General features: G+C 40.6%; 1 protein-coding gene across 1 annotated transcript in view; it reads right to left on the reverse strand.

Moving 5' to 3' along the window:
- Window positions 1–26,510, reverse strand: part of HECW2 (HECT, C2 and WW domain containing E3 ubiquitin protein ligase 2) — a 118,423-nt gene that overhangs the window by 70,183 nt on the left and 21,730 nt on the right. Inside the window, exons 2-3 of the mRNA XM_026091489.1 lie at window positions 11,952–12,059; window positions 379–473 (exon numbers count right to left, since the gene is read on the reverse strand). Coding sequence (XP_025947274.1) covers window positions 379–473; window positions 11,952–12,059 — 203 coding nt within the window. The remainder of the gene's footprint in view (window positions 1–378; window positions 474–11,951; window positions 12,060–26,510) is intronic.

The following is a 26,510-nucleotide window of genomic DNA, read 5'->3' on the forward strand; positions in this document are numbered from 1 at the left end:
ATTGCTATCTCATCAAGAGCTTAACTTTAAATATTAACAAACAGTAATAAGAAATGGAGACTTTGATAAGGATTCAGTTTTAATTAGATAACCATTGGAAAATGTTTACCTAGGGTGTTAAATTACAGCATAACTGCAGCCTCAAAATTGAAAGCAAGCAAAGTCAAATTCTTAGCAAAAAGATTTTTTTTTTAATCATTAAAACTACAAAACTTAGAAAAGTATTTCCTGATTTTGATGATTTTTTTAAGCTATCTCATTTTTTGCAAAAATTGCAGTTGATTGTAAAACTAGGAGATTTATATCGATACGTTTAGCTGATATTTAATATTATCTTCTTACATAGATAAAATGAACAAATAAATAGGCTAAACTTACCATCACAGCAGGGTTTTTCACAGTGATACATGGAGTAGTAGCTCGGAGGGCCCCACTAACACCATGGTAGTATTTAAAACAGATCTTTATTTCAGCTGGAAAACAAAACATTAATCGCATGAAATCCTTGGTGACTGACATTGGGCAAGAGGGAGAAGCGAAGGGAATACATGCAAATGGCGAGTCATAGTTTGCTTCTGTTCAAATGTGTGGGCTGTTTCACCAGCACAGTTTACTGAAACATCTTCACTATAAAAGCACACAACTGTAACTGAAATATATTTTCTCTCAACCTGTAGAAGCCTATCTCTCAAAAAAAAGTGAATAAAGTTTTTAGCTAAAATGCAAGTAACCTCTGCACTTTTTTTATTTTAACTAGATTTCTACTCAGAGTCAGTAAAAAACCAGCAGTGCATTTTTTCCAGTTCYTGCAGTTAAGATGTCCAGTGTCACTAATGAGTAAGAAAGGTCTAAGTATTTACAAACCATGGTTTTTATTAACCCATTTTTTTGTTTTGAACGGATCCAGAGGGGAAGGAAATGAGATTAATATTGAGCTGCGAAGACAAGTCCATTTCAACATAAGAGGGTGAATGTGAATTATTATTTTTTCAACAGACTTGGAAGTTAGAAATCAAAAAATTCGATATGTATTTGTTTTATTCTTAAGTTATTTAATCAGATGGAAACTGAGGCCTCTCTCTACAGCTTTATAAACACAGGTGGAATTAAAGATAGGCTACATCTTGATACTCTATGAAATAGTTAAAGCAACTGATTACTTTGCTTCTCAAATGGAAAGTGCTGTGTAGCTTGTTTAGATGAATGCATTAACATACATTATGCTGACATGATGACTTAAAGAGAGGCATCCTGTTTATGCAATCTAAACAGGCTTCTTTCATATCAAAGTAATAATTCTCAAATAAATTACTTTCCCCTATAGTAACTGTGATTCGCCAAGACAGGATAGAAGGGAGACCCGCATTGGTGAATATGTGCCAAGTGCAGCGAGCTCTTGAGTCGCAGTGGTGGCTGAGGCTACCTGCCTTGCACTTCTTCCCTAACCTTAGAAAAGGGCACAGAGAACAGAATGGCTCCAAGTATCCTTCCACGCACAGTTAAACACAGGTTTGCAGGGAATAAGGACAGAGATTCAGGGTATGTTTATGTGGATTATAATACACCCATATTTACTGCAAGACAATTGTGCTTCCTCTGACTTAATTCTTAGGAGATTGAGGAGAAAAGAAATCATTAGACCATCTATTCTGATCAGTACTGTGCTCTTTGTTGCCCCTTCTCCACTTTACTCACTGGAGGTCTCAGCCACAGGTTACACAGCAAGTTGATGTTCAGATGCAGGATACACTCACCCACTCTGCAGCCACGGCCTTCCTGCCTTATCATCCTGAAGTCAGCCAAATCAAAATTAATTTCATTTGGCTGTGCCTATCTTGTTAGATCATTCTACATGGATCTTTCATTGTTTTTCTCCATTTCCCTAAATTTCATACTACCCACAGATGAAATCAGTAGGTATCTTAGATTTATTTCCAGATCACTGATGAAAATGTTTAAAAGCACTGCATCTTGTATCAACCATCTCCTGCAGAGCCCCACTTTTAAGATCTCCCCTTTTGTGTGACCTGTCAAACCTTCTACTAGTGTTTAGTATGCCAGTCCAAAAATATTCTTGATGGTCGTAATAGACATATCTTGAGGATGAGATAAAATATTACAAAACTCAAGTTCTCAAAGTTGGGGTTCCACATTAGCCCTATAGATATTCTGATGTTCAGATAGGAGTGGAGATCCAAGCATGATCGATCATGGTGGAAAGCTGTAAATAGGCTGTTCAGTGTACTTTGGAAAGGTCATTCTATATGAGTAGGATCCATCATTCAGTGATCTGTTTCCAGAAACACTTAACAGTAAATTAAGCATAAAGCAGCTGGTTACCTCCTCTTCCTGTGTTGAGACCTTCTATTGCTTAAGAAAAAGTAACTTACCTAATTTTCCAGCTAATATTTCTGCTACTGTTTCATTATAATTGGTTATGAAAAAGCCTTACCAAGATATTTGCTACAAGGATCCCTGTCACACTTTGGAAGAAGTTGCATGATACATATGTGAAGGAAGCTTGAAGCACTTAATGTTGGAACATGGGAAAGGGGAACATTTCACCTTGCTTCTGGTCCCACTGAATAGAGCTTAGTTTGCTGCTTGCATTTACTGCAAACAAAAGAGTATTATGCTTAAATAAATCCTGACCTCCGCTGTTGTTTCTCTGTGTTCTCCCAACTGGGCTAAACAGCTATAATTACGGCTGACTTTGATTCTGTGGTATTCGCCCTATCTAGAACAATCTCTCTGTTTTCCTTCTCTGCTGGGATAACTCTTCTGTGAGAGTTTGGTGACGGTTTACCTCTGGGTACAGAAACAGCCAGAGACAGGCACAAATTATAGCATCCGGTTCAGACAGACCAGAAGATGTGCATGAAGGTCTGTGCAGTGCAGTCCCTCCGACCTGGTTCAACAGTATGTCAGTAGTCCTCAAATACAAAACTGSAATGTACCAAACGACGTTTTGAGACAGGCAACATGATTCCTTGAAGGCTGAGGTACTTCATTGCTGTAAGATGAAATGTCCACTTATCCCTATTCAGAGAGGATCAAAAATCCATTCTGCAAGCCTGCTCAGCCAAAAATAATTCTTTTAATGTGCTGCAGTTACAGTTCAACATTCATTTACTATCTTCCCCCGAGAACAAAGAGAAAGCATCTCAGAACAGTCCTTCAAAGGAAAGCATCTGGCTTACAGTGCCACCAGGGACTTACCCAGTAGACAGCTGCTGATCTCACTTCTTCTGACTTACAGCTGAGTTTATACGCACAGTCAAAATATGACTTATCTAACCTGCTCTATTTACCACAAGCTTTAAAGTAAAATTCAAAATACAAACAGGATTTCTAATCACCTACAAAAGTTTATTAGATATGTGTAACAATTTTGAGTCAGAACCTGCAAGTTCTTCCTAAACTGAGGAATTCTGTTGACTGATCAACAATGTCTACAGCTGAATGGGCACATAAGTATTTCCAGCTCACATAAAATTGGAGTTCCAGAGCTTGGGGTAAGTCCTGCCAACTTTCACAAGTGCCTGGCTCTTCATATTGCRTAAAATGAATATATCAAGTAACCAGGATTAAGTCTTGAGTCTTAATTGCATATTGTGAACATATTACAACTATGTGAGAGGATAGTAAGATGACAAACTATTTCACCAAGCCTTCTTCTTTCCAACTGTGTTGGTCAGCTTTACAAATTAAAGACCCACTCTTTGATTTCAGAGGGTTTCTGGAGCTGCTGTTTTTCAGTCTGCCGACAATGACTAATTTCTCAAAATGTATCTCTTCAGAAAAGACCCTAGCAATGGAAAGTCCATCTATGCACTACCATAATGTCTTTGATTACGGACAGCAATTTTTTTACCCATTCTCATTACAGTGGCATGTATGCTCCCCTAAAGGCTGAAATGCAAAGCTAGGAGCTTTTGATCCTCAGATGTCTCTCTCATAATGACTTCTACAAGCACATAGCACTCTCTAATAACTGTGTGTGGCTAGTGATGGAAGAACACAATGTTCAATGCAAGAAATAGATTGAAAGAGGCATTTCATATTAACCGAGTAAAAAAAAACAAACAAAACAAACAACCCCCCCCCCCACACACAAAAACACAAAAACACCCAGAACTCTTCAGGACTAATTGCTTGAAGTGGTTAGAAAAAGCCAGCCGAGCACTTAGAAATATGACATATGGAGACCTTTTCCCCCACTTCCCGATAGAAGTAGTGTTGATTCGGCTTGGGCCTTGCACAGCCCTACACACATGAACTGCAGAACTGTCGTTTGCAATGAGTTGATGGGATTGACACAAAAGAAGCAGGGCTTGAAATGTGGCATGAAGTTGAAAAGTGGGCAATAGGGCACATGCATACAGACATCACCAAAGTGAATATGGGTTTACAAGATTGGACCTTGCATATAGCAAGAATACAATTCCTTCATGGGACCAAAAACAGCTAGTGTAAATTTTTTCCATAACTAATAATGGTAGAAACTACAATTAATACTTAACAATGAAAGCAATCTCAGTGGAGCCCCCTGTCAACTCACAGTACTGCGGATCTGGCTCTTTGGCATTTCTTGCCTTCTGTTATCAGAGAAACTGTGATTAGAATATTTGTGCTTGATATCTGATGGATTCCTGTGCTCCAGATGCATTGACAATTGATAGCTGTGGCTCTCCTGATAAAAACACATCTCAGTTACTACCTATARGGCCCCATAGAGAGCCCCACATCCGTTCCATTCTCAGGGACATTCCTCCAGACATCACATAGTCTGTAAGAAAATTTTATAGCCAGCAGACATTTTCTCTTCATTTAAAAATAGGACAAAATGARATTTGGGTATCTATGATTCTTTAAAACTTATCACACAGAGCCATATAAAAAAGGCTATGTTAACTAATCAATCTTAACACTCCATAACACCATAATCCCATCTTTCTAAAGCCAATGGCTGTTACCATTTTATAGCCATAGACTTACAGCTCAGATCCATTATATAAAAATGTTGGAATTAACAAAGGGTTTCTGGGACTCAAACACTGACATCTGAATTTCAAAAGAACTTCTGCATGAGATTGTAGTGTTGTATTTCTCTCTATGGACTGTGCACTCTTGTCTCATCAGCTTATTCCAAATAATAGCTTGCTTTTAAAACATGAATAATTCCCCCAAGTCCCCCACTTCATCTGTTTCCTGCTTTTCATATTTTATCTTTGTCCAACAAAAAACTGTTTTTGCATAGAAATATACTTGAAATACATAACCACCAACGTATTTATAGAAGAACGCATTCTTTTCCAGGAGACAGATAATTCAGTTCAACAAATTTTTTCCCTTTAAGAACAGTTTGCTCCAGATGCATCCTAGTTAACGAAGCATTTAAATTAAGAGGTGGAGTCCCCCTACACTCCATTTACAAGCAATGGGCAGAGATACCTCCAGAAGACAAGTCGGATCCTGGCCGGGTTACAACAGTCTCGGGGAGATGAACAGCACTCCCTATGAACTGTACGGAAGCTGCACAGCAGCCAATATCCTCGGACACTTCAGATGGACACAAAAAGTTACTTGGGCTGAATCCATGGTTCTCTGCAGATATAAACATATACCCTCAAACATTCAGTGAGCAAAAGTTGATAACGGAGTGACCCATCTAAAAAATAATAGGAGAGCATGTTTCGCAAACCTTAAGAAAGCTTTGGCACTAGAACAAATTAAGTTAGTTTTGCTCAGGCTTTATAAACCTAAAAAGGGAGATGTGATCCAGGGAAAAGGCCCCAGGTTAAACCCTCATTTATCTCAGCTGAACACAACCACTTACTAGACAACTGTAGTGCTTTAGAAGTGCTTGCACATCATTTCAATTGAATGTTTGCCTTATCATGACAGTTTAAGGAACACAAGCTAGATATTCAGATATTTCTTTACATCATTTTAACCAATTATCTTTGTGATTACATCCTCCTTGTAACAGCACAGCAAACAACAAAACAGCAGAATGCAAGTGCCAGAGTAGGTTGCCTCCAGGTACTTGTCATCTCCCTCAGCAGGTGTATCACAGGATTTATTTTACAGGAGGCATAATAAAAACTCAAAAGTGGCTTAAGGAGACTTACAGAGAGCTTCTTGGATGAACTAGTATCAATAACAGACAACTTAAGTCCCAGCAGTCTCTCTTCACCTAACCTGCTTCAAAGGAAATTACTCAAACAGTTGTTCATAAAATTAAGAGTCCACCTGTCTCCGCCACCAATACTCACCTTGCTATCACTACGAGATAGTCTTAATTTTACTCACAGTCATAAGCATTGCTTATTATATTCCGGTTTGGCAAAGCATTTAATTATAATCTAACTTTTAAGACAAAATACCGGGGATATTATGTGCTTAAGAAAGTCAGCAAGGCTTGCCACAAATTGTAAAAATGAGAAGAGATGTGATTCTGTCTCAGTTACTTCTGATACTCAAAAATAGCTGTTGAGAGACAACAGATATAAATAGCAGAAGTATAACAAAAATATTTCTAACTCAGTGAATGTATTCATAAATAGCTTAGGGACAATAATCGCAAGATAGTCCCCAGTTAGAATAAGGGCACAAGTTACACAGTGTTACATAGGCTCAGAAGGTATAGAAAAATTCAACGTAAGTAAGATATGACCTTTAGAATTTCACTTGAGTCTTCCTTAAATTTTAGGTTCATTTAAAGCATATAAAGACCAGATACGAGCAATGAATCATGTTGGGAGAATATTCATTAACATTGACCATTTTGGTCAAAACCACTAAAAATACTGAACTGTGCTTGTATCTCTAACAGATAAAACAACTCTTCACTAGATCAGCCCTTAAAAGCTAAAAACATCAAATTCAGTTATGAAGCTGATTTTTTTAAATTCATGTTATTTTTAAACAAAATGAAACAAAAGCTGGGCTAGGAATCTGCCCACTGAGTACAAAGTATGGCAAGTTTCAGTCTCGATACTGTAGACTGTTTTTGCAAAGTTACAACTTTATGGAAATACAGAGTGAAGATAAAGAACTCTGTATAAAACTTTAATTGTAACATTATACTAGTACAATGCAAAAACATGTATTATTACATTTTCTGAATATATCTCATAGTTTATTCAAGTCACAAAACTGAGATTTTAAGTACAAAACAGACACAGTCTGTGCAGCTACTATATCTGAGTATTGCACTGTGGTACTGGAAGTAATTTAACCACAAACATCCCGAGGGTGACTTGGAAACGGTTGATATGACAAGACTGGCACTCTCTGGAGGAATCCCAACAGCTGCCACTATGGATTACAGTTCAAGATGTAAACCCACAGCACCAGTAAAGAAAATATATGCAAATAAACATATTTATATTCTGCTTACAGTAATGACTATGACATAGAATATTATAAATACTAGCAAAAATATCACACTACAAGTAAAGTAGGGGAAGGTCTTTCTTGTCGATACTGAAAGTAGTATTCATAGGACCAAGAATATAGCTGATAAATACAAATCAATATGATTTTATGTTCCAGACCATGAAATCCATCTCAAAGGAGGCCCTTGGCCTCTATGCCTACACTAACAAAGTAAACAGGGCCATGGCATGGCCTCAGGTACAGGCCCATGACCATCCATACCGCTTAAGTGTCACCATGCAGATTTAGAAGCTGCAGTTTCTAAACGGGCTGCTGTTTTCATGAACCAGCCTTCACAAAACTCAAGGTTCCTTTCATATTCTTCTGCCGCCCTTTCCGCCAATCATTTCAATGCATCTTTCTGCTACCTCTATCCTCCGTAAGGAATATTGTCATGTCTATTCCAGCACGACACTGCAAAGGGAGCCATCGCCATCCCAAGTGCAGGCTGGCACACCCAGAGAAACTCTCTGCCATGTTAAATCACTTCTAGGGCAATTGCAGCCTCTCTCGCGTCAGGGGCTGAAGGACCTGCTGTACTCAAGGAAGAGGCTGATGTCAGGCCAATTGCTAGATAACCACACCAAACACAATCCATGAAAGCATTAAGCTGTGCTGCACTGTCACACTGTTGCTCAGAACATTCCTCCTCCAAGTTGTCCCTTTATTTTACAGAAGTAGGAAAACTCTTTGGGGAGCTGTGGTCACTTTTAAACAATCCTTCTGAAGTTCATACAGCCAACAACTTAACAGAGCTGTCTAGTGAGTCATTGTTTTCCTTCCCACACATTTCAGCAAGCCTCAAAGCAGAAAGTTTTTAAACCACCTCTATTATGTAAGTAATGAAACACCATCTCAGAGATATTGACGCTCGTATTCACTTTGTTGAATCTCTAAAATGACAGAGCTCCTTTTCATGCTTACATCGCTCTTTTGGTCTTTCCCCAGGGAAAGAAAAGAGGAGCACCTGCCTCCGTAGTGGCTGCCTCTGCAGCACAAAGCCAGCCACTTCGTCTAGCGGTGACAGCTTCAGGGCACCAGCTGCTTGCGATGGTGAGCTGGCGTTGGTACTGTGCAAGTACTTCATTTCCCCTCTGCATACTCTTTTTCTCTTCCCTCAGCCACTCCTCTCTGAGGTTGCTTCTATTTCTGGAACACATTAAGTTTATTTCTCGTTACTTCATTGCTGATTCTTTTGATTCTCCCTTCTCAGGGTAGAGTCTATGGAAATTTTTTGTGTTGATTTTTGTTGAAAGCTAGTGAGAGTTTTCTTTGATCATCTTTGTTTTGCTAGTTTTTGGTGCTTTGCGGGGAAGTGATGTCTCTTTAGTACAAATATGATGAGCACCTCCCTCCCCTTCTTTCTGTGGATTGCCTGATCTGAACGCAGGAGATGGCAAACTATGCCTTTATACATGTTACTTGCTTGGGAAATAGGAGATGTTAAATCTACAAGGAGAGGTTTTAGGAAGAACAGACTGAATGCCTGGAAAATTGCATTACAAGACTGCAGATACATAGTAATGCCAAATTCAGAAAAATATTTAACCAAGGTCTAATGTTAAGCATAAATTCCATAGACCTCAATTAAACTATTAATATGTTTACAATTATGCTCATGGAGTAACAGCATAAGTTCCTGAATAAAGGCATAAGAGACTTTTCTTAAAAGATACAGATTGAGGATTGCAAGAGTCTGATGCCCTAATCCCGCAGACTCCTACTGAACTAACATCAATGCAATTAAAATAGAAATATTCCTTCTGCATGAGATTCATTTGCATGTGGTTTGTTAGCAATGCTGTTGTCCTCCACACTTTGCCCTTGTTATAGCCTTACTGGTGAAAAGATATGCAACGTCCTGAAGCTTTGACAATGGTAGGGAAAAAAATACAACCAAACGCTTTGGGGTAATCTGCATGTTGACTGAGCTCAACTCATTATTCAACATTACTAAATTCTTCAGGCCAGCTGCTTTTCTTGCCAAAGCAACAGACAACTTCAGGCCAGTTTCATTTTTCTTTTGACTGTAATTCCTAAACAATTGTCATAGTTATTTAACGTAACTGTTAACAGGCATGTATCAGTTCTCATTGCCAGAGCTGGCTCAAGGTTTCTCCAGGCTGTGACTAACATCCCCTCCTCTCCTCATGTATAGGTAGAGGAGGGAGCCTGCATGTCACTACTGTGAGGAGTAAATAGGACAATCCCCTAATACCATGACCTGCATGTGATATCTTCTGACTCTTGATAATGATATTTCCAAACACAAGAAATCTACACTTGCAGAGCTTGTTCCAATGTTTGGAAAACAACAGCAGATGAATGCATCAGAGAGACCTTAACTGTAACAACCAGCCCATGCTTCCTGGAGACATCAGCCTCTCCATTTGCCTCTCTCCCTTGCCAGGACAGCAGCACCACATGCAGTGCTGCACTGAGAGCACAAACTGTACCAGTGCCATGGCAGGAGAAAGAGGCTAATGGGGGGCTCTGTTTTTCACTGCGGCTGGTGTAGGCCGGGGCAGCGTCCCTGTCTGCAAAAGGCAGGCAGAAGATGAGCTGGGAGACGCAGAGCACAGCGCTCCCCACACCCAGCCTGGTGCCGCACGGCCCAGGCCACCCCACAGCAGTCGTATCTGAACTGCTCAGCCACCCACCGCATAAGCTGGGATTTAGTGATGCGAGGAGGGGGTGGGGGAGCGCAGGCGCCCGCAGTCACGGCACCGTTACACCTCCCCCTGTAAGCTAAAAATAGAAGCCTTGCTGAGCAGACGTTGCCACGGATCTGCGCAGGCTTCCACTTTACAAAGGGGGGTCAGAACTTCAGTTAAGCGCTTCAGTGCGATTTTTGGCCTCTCACTAGAAACACAAATGTCACTGGTGACATATTTATCTGCCACACTATGCGCTACAGCAACATATGCTCATAAGCATCCCTTTTTACAGTTCTCAGCTGCTGCATAATTGCTTGACTCTTGTTCCTAATATGGCAGCAGAGCTGGTAACTGGTAACGCTGCCCATGACTGAGGAACACCTATGCTGCACTCTTTATAAGGGCTAGTTGCAAAGGGCAGTTGGCTACAAAGTGCAAAGTCAGTTGCCGCTGATTTTAAGTTAAAACTGCTAATTCTTGAAGTATTAACGTAGGTTTCTCACATGAACTAAATAAATTGTCGAAGAGCCTCATGTCAATAGATTATGGAGCAACATATAACCAGCTGAAGGATATAAGCAAACATGCTGGAGGCCAACCTGCCGGTGCTGGCAAACTGCCAGCACTGGCAACAACGTGGATATCCTCTGTATCTGCAAGAAGGAAGCAGCAAGGAACTCTTCTAACATACACCTTAATCTGCTTTAACATATCACTATCTTTGGCACCAGGAAACTTAATTATCTTCTTGACCTTCATTATTTTCTTGATCTTCATCTTCAGTTCAGCCATTTTTTCTTGTAATAAACTCCTGAAATTGATTTTATCCTATTAAAGCTTTTTTTCACTCCTATATTGCTGTACTGCATTTGTAAAAAAAATGTGCTGTGTAATGCATAGGATAACTTGGCAAGATGCAATGATGAGTTCTAGAAATATGAAGTTTCAATAATTATTTCTAGTAAAGGGTACACAACACCTCCTGAAATACACATATTGCTGTTATATCAGTTAATTAGAAGAAGAATTTGTGCCAAGACCTACAGTTAGCAGCGTKGCAGAGTGCAGTGAAGTAATAATAGAGTCAGAGTATATATATGTTTCTAATTCATGAAGCAAGATTCATGACTGTGAAGCTAACCAGGTGGTAGAGCAGCTCACAGCTCATTTGGGACAGATTGCCACTTTGATGCTAGGCCTATCAGAGTTTTCAACAAGCTCACACACAGCAGAGTGGCTTAGCTTTCTATAAATGAAAGGAGTGGTATGCTACTCTGATTTGAAGCTTCACTACCAATACTTCTCATGGAGTTCATCTGAAGCCTGTTCCTTCCAGTCAGACTGAGTCTCTCAATGTTTCAAAGCTGCCTGGTGGAATTTCCAGTGTAACAAAACTTTAGCTGAGAAATCCTGAAGTGGTTGGACAGGCAGCTGACACTTCCTAAAGACAAATCTAACCTTAATACTAACAAACACTAGCACTGCTGGCTTATTATCTTTTCCTTTGCGTGCATTTATCATTAACATTTTGTCCAGTTGAAATTTTGAGCTTCTTGGGAAGGGAGTCCATCTTTCAATGCTTGTATACTATATGACATTGCATAAGGCAATTTCTTCCTCCCTTAAGCTGAAGTACACTGTTTAAGAACATCCCTAGATTACAGATGTACATCTAAGTTCAACTCCTTTTTTCATGATGTCTGGCAAGGACATTAAAAAAATACTGTCCCTTAGAGAATATCGATTCCTTTGGTTTTTCAGAGTTTGACAAAATGGATATTAATTGTCACCCTGTTGGCATGCCTTCATACAATCACATGCCTGCCTTCCATTGCATAAATATGTACTCACATTCCATAAAATACGGGCCAGGTTCAATTCGCCATACAATTTGTCCTTTCTGCGTGCCAGTCACTCCCCGATTCTTGGAATCCCAGAAGTTAGCTGGAGAGTTCTCATCTGAAAGAGAAAAGAAAAAAAATCTTTCTTTGTAAAGTAGCATTATGATAGTAAGCTTTTGGGGGGGTTGTTCAGTTCAAGAGGCCTGGACACAAAAAAGGACGTCTATTAAAAAAAACAAAACAAAACCAAAAAAAGCAGACTAACTGGCAAATGATAAATGGCTTTTCCTTTATAGTTATAGCTAGATCAATTTATACAGAGTGAGCAGACATGCATGCAGCCAAAGTAAACATATGGTTTCCTGTAAGAGGTGACCTACCAAGGTGAAATATCAAATTTCAAAACTTGACTAACTCAATAGAGGGGCTATTGGGAATGTATAGTGATTCCAACTTAAACCATCGCAACAGTTTTTCATCAGAAGGTTGCCACACCATTTATTTATAGCTGTCCTGCTCTGTGACAAGGAAATATAGCATTCATTCCCTAGGTGTGAACTACGGAAATGCTACTGGAGGTATCAGGACTTCCTTTAGGTTTTAAGACATTCCTACCTTTTAGAAACTAGAGAGAATATTTTTATGCCCACACCAAGAAATCTGACACTCCGTTTCCTGACCTGCACAGTATTGCCTCCCATCAGCAAACCTGGGTTACAGGTTCACCAAAGGGCAGAATTGTCATTAATGAGGCAGAGACAAAACAGAGCGATTCAGTGAAATACATTCAAAAGAGCAGAACGGAGAAGCAAACAGTATCTGAATATCAATGTTTTCCCCTCATAATTAACTCTTTACTCTTAATAGTAACAAAAACAGGCCTTGAGGTTTGTTTGCTTGTTTTTTCTTTATTTACCAGCCTACATTCAGGCACCCAAAACACTTTTGAACAAAAAAGAACCAGAGTGAGAAGCTGTTCGAAGGGAAACAAAGATTAGTTACAACGACTCCCGAGAATCCAGGTTACCTTATTTTATACAAAAAGTTCTTTGGAAGTATGCACAATAATATTTTATATGTGCATTTAGGCAGCTGACTCTTAAGTAGACATATATAACTGCTACCTCAAATACCACCAAATACCAAATTCTTCACAGTGATGCTTGATATCACTTACTCTTAAAAAAAAATAAATAAACAAAAAATCTCTTTTTATTACATATACTTGAATACATTCTACAATCTTAAAAAGACTCCACCAAAAACTTAGTCTACTGTGGCTTTGTGCATGAAGCTCTTAACTATCCAAGAAGGCTTTCTTTGTACTTTGGCAGGAAATCCTGCATAAATAAAACTGCAAAATTTTCACCTACATTTTAGAAATCCATTTATGAATGACTATTTATGAAAGAATAATAAGCAATGCAACTTTATTACTTTTACCTTAAAATATATATACATATACAGAAACTTTTCTTCCTCTGCTTCACTGTTATCTCAGCATATGCACAATATTCTACTGAATTGTGATTAGTGCAGTCTATACATTTACATCCCACTAAACTGATATGCAAAGCATTACAGGACACACACTGGACTCCTTCCTTGATTGTTATTATGTAATTATGCATCCCATCCACAACCTGGGGGATCTTTGGAGAGACAAAAAGAGGCCAAGGAAATCTTTATTGAGATTTTTGTGCCTCAAGGCATGGGTAACTTGAAGAATTTGTAGTAAGCTGTAGTTTGAATAACTCAACATTACGATGACTCCAGAATAGTTTCCTAACCATCTCCTAAAGTCTGTGATCCTGGAGGATATACAGAACACCCTCAGACTTAATTTTCCATGTGGACTCAGCACAATAGTACATAAACCACTTACATCATAAAGTCAGGCACACAGATGGTAAAAGTTTAAACCATGCACACTTATTTTTCTTCATTAAAATAAAAAAAATTTCCAGAGTCAGCAAAGCTGTATCACATCCATGTACTACTTTTCTTCAAAACTGTATAAAGAGGAGTTCTTAAAGTACAGCCCCTAGAGCATCCCAAAGGCCTCAAAAATCTCTGTATGCAGCTTGCAATGAGACTCAAAGCAGAGCCACATCATGTTGATGAACTTTCAAATATGCTCCCCCACTCCTAATCAAAGTCCTCACTATTAGGTTATTTTCCATGGACAGAACTTTGGGAAATGGCAAGATATAGTTTAACTTCTAACATATCTGTGTTGATGCATRTTTTGGTCCATAATACAAACCTGGCTATGCAAACCATAGCTACCAAAAGAAAGCAGACCTTTGCAAAATCCCAGTTATCTGAAACACTAATAGTTTTAAATTATTCAGTGTTCTCACTATGTCTAGGTAAGTAAGGATGCAGCCTGTGACAAATCCAGCTTCTCTAACTAGCTCTACCTTTTCTGAATTTCTGTATTTAATCAGCTAGTGAAAAGTCTGTTCATAATTCCAAACAGAAGGACAGATATTTGATATATTATAACCATAAACAAGAAAATTTTGAATATTATCTAACTCAACAAAYCAAGAAACTTTTAAACAATGAAATATGCCTTTAATAGTGATATTTCCAACAAGGAAGGTACAAGCATTTGTTGTTTTCTAAATCAATGACCAAGTAAAGTCAACAGGAACCTTTACAGAAATATCAGTGAGCTTCAGAAAGTGTCCCTACATGAACAAGATACAAGATAAGTCTGAAATTCTGAGCTGGCAGTTACAAGAAAGAAGCATATTTTCTTACACCTTAATTAATAAAACTCAACATTTAAGGAAGTGCCTAGATTTTCATCCTCCTCATCAAGGAAGAGTCCGCTTTCCAGTGAAGACCACCAAATCATTAACACTCTGGTCCCAGGCACATTGCCATTGCAACAAAAGGTGGTGAAGACAGAGGGATGAAGGATGCTGACAGACCACTGCCTGGCAACCAGCTACTCAAATTACAGAATTTTTTTTGGACAGCTTTGATTTTCTTCTGAAACAGCTGAATTTGTAGTTATCCACATAGGAAAAAAAAAATTAATGCATATGGAAAAATGACTTCAAAGTTGAGTTAATGGTTTTAAAAAAGAAATCAAACGGCACAAAAACATTAAAGTACACAGTATTACAGAAATTCACCTATCAACACTGCAATAAAAGTTGTGATAAGTTAAGCTGGGATAGTCTCAGCAATAACAATCTGTGTAAAAAGTGTTTGAGAGCACAAAGAGCAGTGAGTCAGGATCACCACTGTCTCCTCTCCAAAAAAACATATATATTCCCTAGGAAACTTCAGTTCTAAGTTCTAGCACTTTTTTCATCAATAACTATTGCTGTTTGTGAAACTGGCTGCTGTTCCAGAATCTGGGCCAAAGAATATATATAAATACCGGTTCCCAGAACATGAAATATGCAACAAAATACTGCCATAATGCATTAGTGTCTCATCAACTCAAGCTACGCTTCTGAAGGAAATAACACAATGCAAGATCCACAGTGTCAGATTTCTATCTTCACTAATTCCGTTAGGCAAAAAATGTTAGAGAAAATAACTTACATCTTACAGTGCTGCAACTCCTGTGCCAATCAATGAATGCAGAAATTTATGCTGTTCTGCACTGAAGAATGGTAGTAATAAATATTACCATGTGGAGCTTCGCACTGATTAGTGCTCCTTGAAACCACTGTAAAGCAAATATGTTCTGAGTAATACTGTTTTTGTTATTTAACTGCTAAATAATCTCTGAACCTGGTACTAAGAACTGAACTCAATTTTTTTGTACTTTCAGGCTTCAGCATCATTACCAATTCCTTTAAGATAAGTTAGATACCAAAGGCATCTGTGTAATCTAATACCCACAACTCGTGCCCTCTGTGTCAGTTCCTCCAATGCAGTTCTCCACCAGTGTCCACAGTTTTGCCCTGATGCAGCTATGAGCGCAATGCAGCTCCCTCTGACATATGTCAAATCTATAAGGCTATCTTAAGCAAAATGCAATACAAAAGTACTGGATACGCGTATAAACAGTTCAATGAAAGAAGAAGGTATCCTTTTTACAAAATTAGTTTATACAATAAAATTATACTCATACAAGCCTAAGAGCCATAAGAAGCTTGTTTGAATAACATTAATAGGTTATTTCAAATGCCTATCTTTAATCTGATCCCACAAGCAGCAGCCACAGAAATACTTCTTTATGTTAGTCAAAATGACTCTATTTTAACGCTAGAAAAATGCTAAGCCGTTACCTGAGTAAATCCCCAGAATTAACTGTAATCCGTTGTGCACTCTCTTGCTAAAAGGACTGCTAGAAGCAAGACTAATGCTCTACTGTGGTCTCTCTGGCTGATTAAGTAGCATTGCAGATCTACACTGAAGGGCTCTGAAAGAAGGAGGAAAATGGTCCTATCAAAAAGGTTTGGAGAGAACATGTAAAGCACTCTTAACCTAAATAAAAAAATAAACAAGTTGAAACCATGATGGCAGACTTTCTGATTCTGCACATTGCTGTGGACCAGCTGCCAGAGAGCCCATGCAGAATTTCCGTCTGCCTCACGTGCCTGTCCCGCCTGCAGCAGCACAGCCATCGCCAAGCTTGCACCAACCCTTTGTGTTTGCAAGAACACAGTGAATCTATAATCCTCTTTGGGCAGAAATTCCTAAGGCTAGATTTAGAGAGAACTTCAAACCAGATGGTTCTTGTGTAACAGATCTAATCTCTTAACCATCTTCATGGCCCTTCACTGGACTTGCTCCAGTATGTCTGTGCCTTGCCTGTGCTGGGGAGCCCATAACTGGACACAGCACTCCAGATGAGATCTCATTAGGGCTGAACAGAGGGGAAGAATCACCTCCCTCGCCCTGCTGCCAATGCTCTTCCTAATGCAGCTCAGGATGCTGGTGGCCGCCTTTGCTAGAAGGGCACATTACTGGTTCACATTCAACTTCTCATCCACCAGGACCCCCCACCAGGTCTTTTTCTGCAAAGCAGCTTTCCAGACAGTCGGCCCTCAGCCGACCCCCTATACTGGCATGTGGGGTTACTCCTCCCTGGGCACAGGACTCTGCATTTCCCTGTCAGAGGGGAGCCATCAGCCCTGTGGGCTGAGGTGACACCCATCATGGCAAGTGGGGAAACAGGCTCTCCTGAGCACCTTTCAGATGGAGGAGAGTTACCACTTATGGGGGGTATGGGGCTTATTATGGGACGCTGGGAATGTTGGCATTTGGGGATTGTACAAAACTTATGGGATGTCTAAAGGAGGAACCAAAGGTGGGAAAAGAGGGATCAAGGAGGTCTGGGAGGGAAAAAAGCATGGGAAGAGAGGGATTGGGGGATAAAAAGGGGCCAGTTACATGTAAACAGGTTGCAGGTCAGCACACTTGTCTGGCCATGCCCTGTGCCTGATCGCTGCCATCTGTCCTGGCTTCTTATTAAGCTCCATTTCTAACTATTTTCCTGGGTTGAGGGGACTCCCTATTCTGTGTGCATGTGTGTGTGTATGGGGGTCTAAGTGCCAGAAACTGGAGAGGGGASAACGGGCCATCACAGCGGCCTGTTTGTGGGTAGAAGCAGTGACTGTAGCGAGTGCGGGTACACACGCGAGTGTGTGATCACGAGCGAATATCAAGCTGGACTGTACGGCAGGTARGATAAGTGGCTTGGGAGCCAGGAATATGTGTGTGAGACAACCAGAGGAGTTGGCTACTGGACCATGAGGTCYGGGCCAATTGCCGGAGAAACCGTAAGGTCTGGGGTCGACTGAGAGACCTGTTGGTGCGTGTGTCTGTGCAGGAGGCAACTGGAGACAAGAGAGTCCGAGGCCCTGGGGTCAGGGCAGACTGAATGTCTACGGGCAGTTATTGGAGGGATCTACGGTGCATGTGGGTGCATGTGTTGGTGTGTGCAAGGAGGTCTGCGTACCAGCAGCGGGAGTGGGGCTGCGGGCCTCGGGGGCTCCTATGCCCAGACACCAGCAACTGCGGAGAGCGAAGATTCAGGGAGTAACTGCTGTATAGACYGAGCGTCTAAGGCCAGCTACTGGAGAGATCCATATTTTGTATATACGTGTAAATACTTCCCACTAACAGACCTGCATCCAGATCAACCAGAGAGGGGAAGAGGATGAGGCCACTGGTGACGTTTGGGTTTGCATGAGTGCTGAGTGTTCCYGTCTCCGTTGATCTGTGTGGCCAGCTGTGTGTACACATATAATACACACTTCTGAGTGCCTACTGGGAATACATGCTCAGCCTCGCTATTGGCTGGACCTGGGAACAGGGAGCTGCAGCAGCCTCGCCTCTATTGGGCTACCAGATTCAGCAGCCCCTAAAATATAGGCTCTAAGCTACCCTAAGTTTGAATGGAGAAGGGATTTGCATTGTTCAAGCAAAATTTAGTCTGAAATGCAAAAGAGCACACTGGTATGCTCATATGGGAATCCCATATAGTCCTTATTGGTAAAAAAAATCTTCTCAACACATTGCGGAGTCTCAGAGATTAACTGTTTAAACAGCAAACTTACTTGCTCCACACAGATGCAGCCTTCTCGCTATTGCTTCGGAGCAGATGCAGTGGAAGCACATTTGTCCCATGCGGAGCCTCTACTGGCCTAGCCTGAGGATGCCCCAGGTCATCACACGATAAGCGAGGAAGTCGGGCTCCTCRTCTCAAATCCAGTGTGCGCTCCATGGGAGAGATTTGTTTGGTCTTACGTTTACTCCAAGAACTGAATACCCAGCAAATCCCTTAACTCTTCCCAGGCAACATTCGTCATCATCGAAAAAGCATTTTTCTTGAAATACCCATTACCTAGCTCACTTTTTATGCATAAGGTAAGGTGTGGGTTTTTAGGCAACAAGGTTTGTTTACTGCAATTTGAACCATTAAGGGCATGTGATATACTGGTATCTGAATCAGTATAAGGGACATAATATCTGCATTGTTGCTTGGATATCATTTATAAAGACAGCACTCTTGCCAGATCCTAGTGCCTAACTTTACAGATAATGAAACACAGAGAAAAGAACTACAGACCTAACATATTACAACTCATAGCATGGACTAGTTTTGCTTAAAAAGAAAAATACCTTCTTCAAATAAAAAAAATTATAAAACCCATGAATTCTTAGTATGGAAACTTCAGGGTTCATTTATTGCATAGGAAAAAGATAAGTTCACTACAGCAATCTAATAGCTTCAAACTTTTCTATGTTGATCTCTTTTCTGCAATGCATTTATAAAGAAGCTTGTATGTAGAGCTCGGAAGGAAGGTGATGCTAAACAGATTCAGTCACTGAATGGTTTTAATTGCAGAAAAAGTTATCTTCATCTTTCACTACCATATATGGATTTTCTAATTAACAGCTCTTCAAAAATCCATGTAACTTAGCTCAGAAAAGATCAACAGTATTGCTAGCAACACTGCATCCCTGCATAATTCTGTTACCCTCATTTGGTATTTACCTGCTAAACTCTGAAGGTGTTTTAGGCAAAATCTTTTTAAGTGTTTGTATTCTTTATTCTTAATTTAAAAAAAAATTAAATTAAGTTCAATTTATCAAAACATTGACTCCTTTAGCATTTTAGGTTAATTTTAATAAATTCTTGGGTGCTGAAGGTGATGCGTKACACATCTAATTACCAAGAGGGGTGTTTATGCTCTGCCTGGGGAAGCTTACAAAGCCTCCTTCTAAACATGTTATTTCTCTTGTCGGGTGTTCTCTTACAGTATGTGTCAGAGAGCTGGAAGGCTGGTAGGCAGCAAGATTATTTTTGTTTAATAAGTACAGTTTTGTCTCAGAGTGAGGTTCAYCGATTGGACACAAGTTTCTCTCATAAGCGTACTACTGAGAATGATCATCCTCTGTTTCATTCTATGTTAAATATTTTTACTCTGTCTTCAAAAGTAGCACAATTGTAGTTAATCTGCACTGGAAGATATTTCTGAACAACCATAAGGAGATCTCCAAGACGGCATTTTCAATGTAACACAGATACCCAATTTACATTAATTTTACTGCATCACTTCCAAACCTCAGTCCTGCTGCCAGTAAGTGCACTCCACTTTTTACTGTGAGCAAAGGATTCCAAGAAGTAAAACAGACTGTCACCAAAATGTAAAATTAATAAGAACATGACAAAGGGTACTAATGGTGGATTTTGTTCAACTGACTGCACACAAGTTTATAACACTAAATTTTGCACAATATTTTCACTTTGCTAACCTGCAATCATTTTAATTCTACGAATACTAAAAAAAAAATCTGCGAGCAATCATTAAGGAAGCAGCACAATGTTTACTGAACTAATAAACTAACTCAATTTCTGCCTTATATCCAAAATATGCTTAAAAGCAATTAAAGAACTATATCAAGACACATTTAAAAGAGAAAACAAATCTTACCACCTAAGGCCTCACTTCTTTGCTAGAAAGCTAGTAAGTAAATTACCACTTGCAAGGCAGAGTGCCCACAGCAAGCAATTATTAGATTAAATCACTTTAAAGCAGCCCATTTAAAATACACTACATATCAGGTAGTCTCTTCTTTCAACTTCATCCTAGCACCAAATAATAACTATGGGTTATATTCTGTGATACTCAAATAACTCCCCGTATCAGTAGTCTGTGAACAGCTCACAGGCCTTTTAATGGAACCGAAACCTTTTTCACAGAACATAGCACTAGTACTATGCAATTCGACGYTGAAATTACAGATCAACACTGCTGCGCGGTCTAGCCTTACCTGGCTATTCCAAGGGGTATCTGTGGATCCTAAACTGCATTCCTCCATTTCAGCCCAATTAACCAACTGGAGAACAAGAAAAATTAGTTGTTTTACAGGAGAGATCCTGAAAATAGCACCCCTGTTCCCAGTCACAGAGTATTTCCTACAGAAGTTGCCCTCTGGAACCTGGCCGTGCAGCTCCAGTTTTCGGGCTCTAGCCCTGCGTTAACACGGTTGCATAATCACCGCTTCAAGAGAAGCTTCTGTGCTGTCTCTTCCTCTTGTCATTTTAAGGGAAGGATTTTCGAAGGATATTCTCAAACTCTTAGGCAGTTTCTATCAGCTACACACAATTGCCTGCCTCTGCTCCTTTAATCAAGGGTTTATCTAGGTTCAAACACCGTATGTTAAAATTTATAAAGTATTACGTCCTTCGAACTAAGCTACTGCGGCCACTCCCCTCCAAAGGGTACAGGATGCAATAGCCCCATCCTCCCTCCACTTCCTTCCTTGACTTTTCCATGGGAGAATTCCACAGAACAAGCTCCAGCCCTGTAACGTGAAGCAGGCTGGAGTAAACAGGAGGATTTTTAATTCTCAGAAATGACAGCAAGGCAGCCCCAGCAAGGAACACAGCAGTAGCGCCCTGCAAGCGCTGCCTTTTGTTGACTCAGTCTTTCAGCCTCCTGCATGACTTCCCTGCACCTCCATGTAGCTGGGAGAAGAACAGACTGCTTTGTGTCGTTTAGCTGGGACGAAGTTGCCCTTAARCTGGGCTAATTATCCACTGGGCTCTTCTGAACAGGAGGATAAGCAGGCGGCAGAGAGCTGCTGCTCCTGCTTCTCCTCTTTTGGGGTGGCATGTCCCCTCAGCTCTGAGCCTAAGGTGCCTTTTTGCCACATGTTCTGACTGCTCAGATGCTTCCGGGGGGGTGCTGGCACTTGACTTAAGATTCCCTCAATTTGTGGCATGGACCTAAATCATACCCAAGTGGCCTGAGTATCAGAAGAACAAAAAGGGTACTTATAGGCAGTTTTGTCACCTGCCCCTCTTCTTACATAGTGCGGTTCAAGCATTGCCCCAGAGCCTCAAATCTGGTCCACAGTCTGCAGATCGAGTCTTTCGTGGCACATGACATTTCGTCAAATCGTATGTTTGTGGAGCACTATGTTGGAGCTACCAAAGTAAATTTTTTTTCCCAGTAAAAATTAGACAACAACAACAAAAAGCAGCAAGGAAAATAACTCTTGTGGGAATATTTATTCATACTCAGCTTGAGGACTTCCCAAAAACACTTCCAGTCAAAGAAATTAACATGGATCTTTTGCTAACAAAGAACTGGAAGTTACTGTATTATTTTATGTTGCCATGAGCACCTGTAGGAACTGTATGTTCAAAGAACAGGAGGAGAAGGAATACCAGAAGAAGGCTACCACAAGAGAAATTTAAAACACTGCTGCAGACTATATGGCTGGAAACTGCCCTCCCTGGAGGGCCAACAAAGCAACTCCCCAAAAAGTTTAAGGAACAAAATTCTTGGACAGTCTTAAAAGGCTGCCTAAACAGCTCCTAGATCCTACTGCAAGCCATTACAGATGTCTTTACTACCTGTAAAACTTTGCAAACTTGGACAGTAAGGAAAATATAGGACATAAATCTTCCATTGAGAAAAGTGAGAGGCAGTGAAAGATAAAACAGATTCCCTTGAATCTTACAGCTGTTTGGGCTCTTGCTTCCAAAAGAAGGTACTTCCACAGGAACCGACTGGAGCGTGCTGCCAGATCCGGCCTCAGCCCATGAGAAGAAAGACGTTTAAAAGAAAGTACTGCCAGAAACCTGTAGGGTGACATTCTGAACTCCAGCATATATGCAAACATGAACACTCTGGTAACGCAGTCCTTCCATATGAGCAGCGAAAGATATGTTGTCTACATCTATATTCAGAGAGCTAACATTATTACCCAGGATCAAAAATGCTGGGAGCTAAATATTTTCCTCACTGTACAGTAGCAGTTTGTGCTTCTGTACAACCAAAAGGTAGACGCACACACAACCACTTAGTGCCTTTTCTGGGTGAGCAAAAAGAAGAAAGATTCCACTTGTATTTTCTTGTGTCCACCACAACCTCCTATACACCAAATATATCATGTTGCTGACGTTTATTGCACTGTATTAATTTACACAGCAAGAACATTTATTTGCTTTTCTACCTATGGTTGATAGGATGTTCAGGAACAAGCTGTATTTCTCTAACGCTTCATTCCTGCTTTAGCTGCAGAAGTTGAGCAGAAGGAGAAGCCTCACTATAAACCCCGTCAAAATGCTAAACTTAAAAGATATTTTGTTATTAAGGTTTAAATTAATAGAGAAGTAAGCAAGGAAGTTTGCTCTCGTTTTCATACACAGCCTTTATTTTATCTTATGGCCTGTGTCAGAATATCTCTCCCCCCTCCTCTGCCCAATTAAACTATGTTTTGTTTTCTTCTGCGTGTACACTAACTCTTCAACTCGGGGATCGGAGCGCCTCCATGCACTCCCCTTCAATGTGATGTTTGGAGGCATAGCAGCAGCTCAAAGGATTAGTTAACTGGAATGCAGGACTTAAGACATTGCAAAAACATAAGCAATTTTTCCAGACATGTCACAGAATAACAATGGCAGGAATAAAGTGGATTTCTACTTCTCAGTATTCAAAGTAGTTGAAGACATCATTTAAATTCAAAGAATTCAAAGACAAAAATAAATCCTTTCACCCATCTCTTTGGCAAAAATTCAAGAGTGTAATAATAGGAAGGAAATGACCTCAAGATTAACCTTTTTCCTGAAGATCTTATTAATCCCCCTCCATGGAGTGATGTGCATTTCATACTCATCTACACCTCGTGTGCCATTTTTACACATGCTCAAGCACCACGCCACAAGTACGCTGTACAGTGCGGGTTAACAGCCAGCTGACCAGACTCACCTGGAAGCCAGAACCTCCACAACACACTTGCACAATGTTTGGATGTTTCTAGAATTCAACAAAAACACAAAAGACCGGATTCTAAAAGGGAGGCATGATGTTAGTTAAAAAAAAAAAAAAAAAAGGATTTTTATTTTAAAAAATTAAGCTAGAGAACAACACTGAATAAGTTTTGACCTATGGTGCAACATACCCTCAGCTATAAACCCCATTAGATATTTGATCTTACTCAGGCAAAATCCCTACAATTCTGCAAAAATGTTAATATATCACCTACCCTTTAGCTCACTGAGGTGCAGCTGGCTGTATGCAGCTGTAAGTATGGCTTGGGGAATGCTTCCATCCTCTCCTGAAGGAAACATCTCACAGCTGAAGTAAGAGCTGCACCACCTCTCACAACTACTCTCCGTTGCCTCTGCTGCTGCTGCTGCTGGTTGGGGGCAGTGCCACGTGCAGGAGACAGGGCCAGCCTGTTCCTCTCGGAGGGAAAGCCAACAGCAGGGGCCACCAGGCAGGCAAGAGGTCAGAAATTCAGATTTAGGCCACCAAYGGCTACTGAAGTTGGACTGCTCTGATGGTCTAACACATTAGACTAATCCAGCAGACTATCACATTATTAATAGGAAATACGAGAGAAAAAAACAGATGCAAGTAATACACTGAAGAAAAGGGGAGCCTGTAGGACCACCCTTGATCACTTTCAGAAACCTATTTTAAATGTTTTAAACGCTTTACTGTGTTTCACACCTTGTTACCACTCCTATACACTCCCTGTAAAATGCAATGCCTATTTTCCACTTGTGAAACTGCGAAGGTGGGTTCWCACAGCTGGAATGGAACAACCCAAGAGAGCGCCGGCCCTTCGCCCCTCTGGCTCGGGGCAACAGCCAGCAGAGGAAGGAGGAACAGGCAGCACTGCCGATTACAGGGATCCAAATTTCCAGCACACACTAGCAATGTAAATGACATTTAAAAGCAGCTGTCTGCTATCCACTGCTCTGTTTGTTTCTTTGTTTTAATTTTGCCAGCTAGGGAGTGAAATGGGATAAATCCAGTGGCCCTGATTGAATTTTTATTTGTATTCTTACTCTGGTAAACTTCCTGGAAAGATCAAAATTTGACCCTTAAAATAAAAAAGCCACAGTAAAAAAAAGAGTATTCTTTGGGTGTAGGAAAAAATGCACATTTGCTGGCAGAAACATCCAATTACTTTGCAGCTATCCAGCCAGGACTATCTATTATCCATTTTCCAGAAAGCCAGTAAAAGAAAAAAAAAAGAAAACAAAAAAAGAAAAACAGAAACCCCACATACATATTCTTTTATATATAGCTTTCTTATTTTCTCCACAGCTTTACGCTCTTATTTAAGTGAGCTCTCTTTCCAGGGTTCCCAGTCCTCTTCCCTCCTCCTTGTCCTCGCTTTCCCCCTGGCGGGGGGGGGGGGGGTGTCCTCGGCCCCCCGCTTGGCTTCCCCCTGAGCGCTCCCTCGCCACCTCCTGCCACAGGCACAGCTTCGCCATTTCCCTATACCCGCCTACAGCTCCCTCCTCCTCCTCCTCCACGCAGATGAAGGAAATTCTCTGCTCTTCTCTAAACCTCCTCACTCCTAGCTATTAATGTACGTCAACTTGCTTGGCAAGAGGTTGTTCTGTGCAAGCATTAAAATGACAGAGCTGCACCTAGAAAGAGGAGATGCAAGAAAGAAGGCCGAGCAGGAGGGCAGAAGCAAGAACGAATACAAGTGTAAAAAAAAAAAAAATTTTTTTTTTTTTTTTTTTTTTTTTAAGAAAGAAACCAGAAATATATCATTCCACGAGCAACAGAAGTAATGAATCCTGCTCTCTGGCAGATTTGGGTCTTATATCCTCAGCAAATCCATCTTCACAATAACCATAACTCCTTCCCAATATGCTCCTCTGTGCAATTCCCACAGTTTCCCACCATATCCCCAAACACATCCCAACATTCACATGACCTTGTAGCCTGACAAGAAACAACACGATTGTTTTATATGTATAAAAATATATACATTAAGCGCACATTAATTACTTGAAGTACCTTCTATAGGCAAGCTCTTCTTCCTAGTCCTAGATGTAAAAACTCAAGTCCTTAGTAAAAACTGTTGTTCTTGTTTTACTATTCAAATTGTCTCATGCTGAGACAAAATGAATTTGGACAGAACATGCAAAGTAAAGGTTAAGAAAAAAAAAAACCTACTGTGGGTGCCAATATCCTAAAGACCTGCATCCTGGGATGTGCGTATCTAGAAACAGAGGCCCTTTTTCCTAATTAACTGCAAGAGGTCTGTATCTAAGATATAGCTGTATCTAAACTGTATCTAAGCTTTTCTGTGCCATATTTAATCTGCCAGGCTAAGTTTATTGTGGAATGTTTTTCATCATTTTCCCTCTTGACTGCAACCTTATATGGCGCTAGATAAGCGCTTGTTTGCAACGGCGCGGGAGCCGCTGAGCTTGCCTGAGCCACACGCAGGAGAGGACTGCAGCTTCTCAAGGACGTAGGGCACACAGGTTTACCTGGGAGCGTGCTCTCATCACAAGCCCTTGCCAGAAATACTGGCAGATTCAACAAAGCATTCCTAGTGCGGAAGACATTATACCAGCAAAGCTGTGCTTTCGTCAACATAGCCTGCGCTGCCCCCAGATAAACTCTGTTGGTAGATAAACATTACCAACAAAAGCGCCATGTTCCTAGCGCAGCTGCACTTGGCGGGCTCTCGCGGGCCAGCTCGCAGGTTCCCTCAYGCAGGGCAAACAGCCAGCGCTCCTTTACTTCAGGGCCCCACGTTGGTTTTTATGCACCAGCAGTGTCCGCTCCTGCGTGTGGACACTCAGTGCAGAAGG

Source organism: Apteryx rowi, unplaced genomic scaffold (assembly GCF_003343035.1).
Source record: "Apteryx rowi isolate R43461 unplaced genomic scaffold, aptRow1 scaffold_907, whole genome shotgun sequence".
NCBI classification, from domain to species: domain Eukaryota; kingdom Metazoa; phylum Chordata; class Aves; order Apterygiformes; family Apterygidae; genus Apteryx; species Apteryx rowi.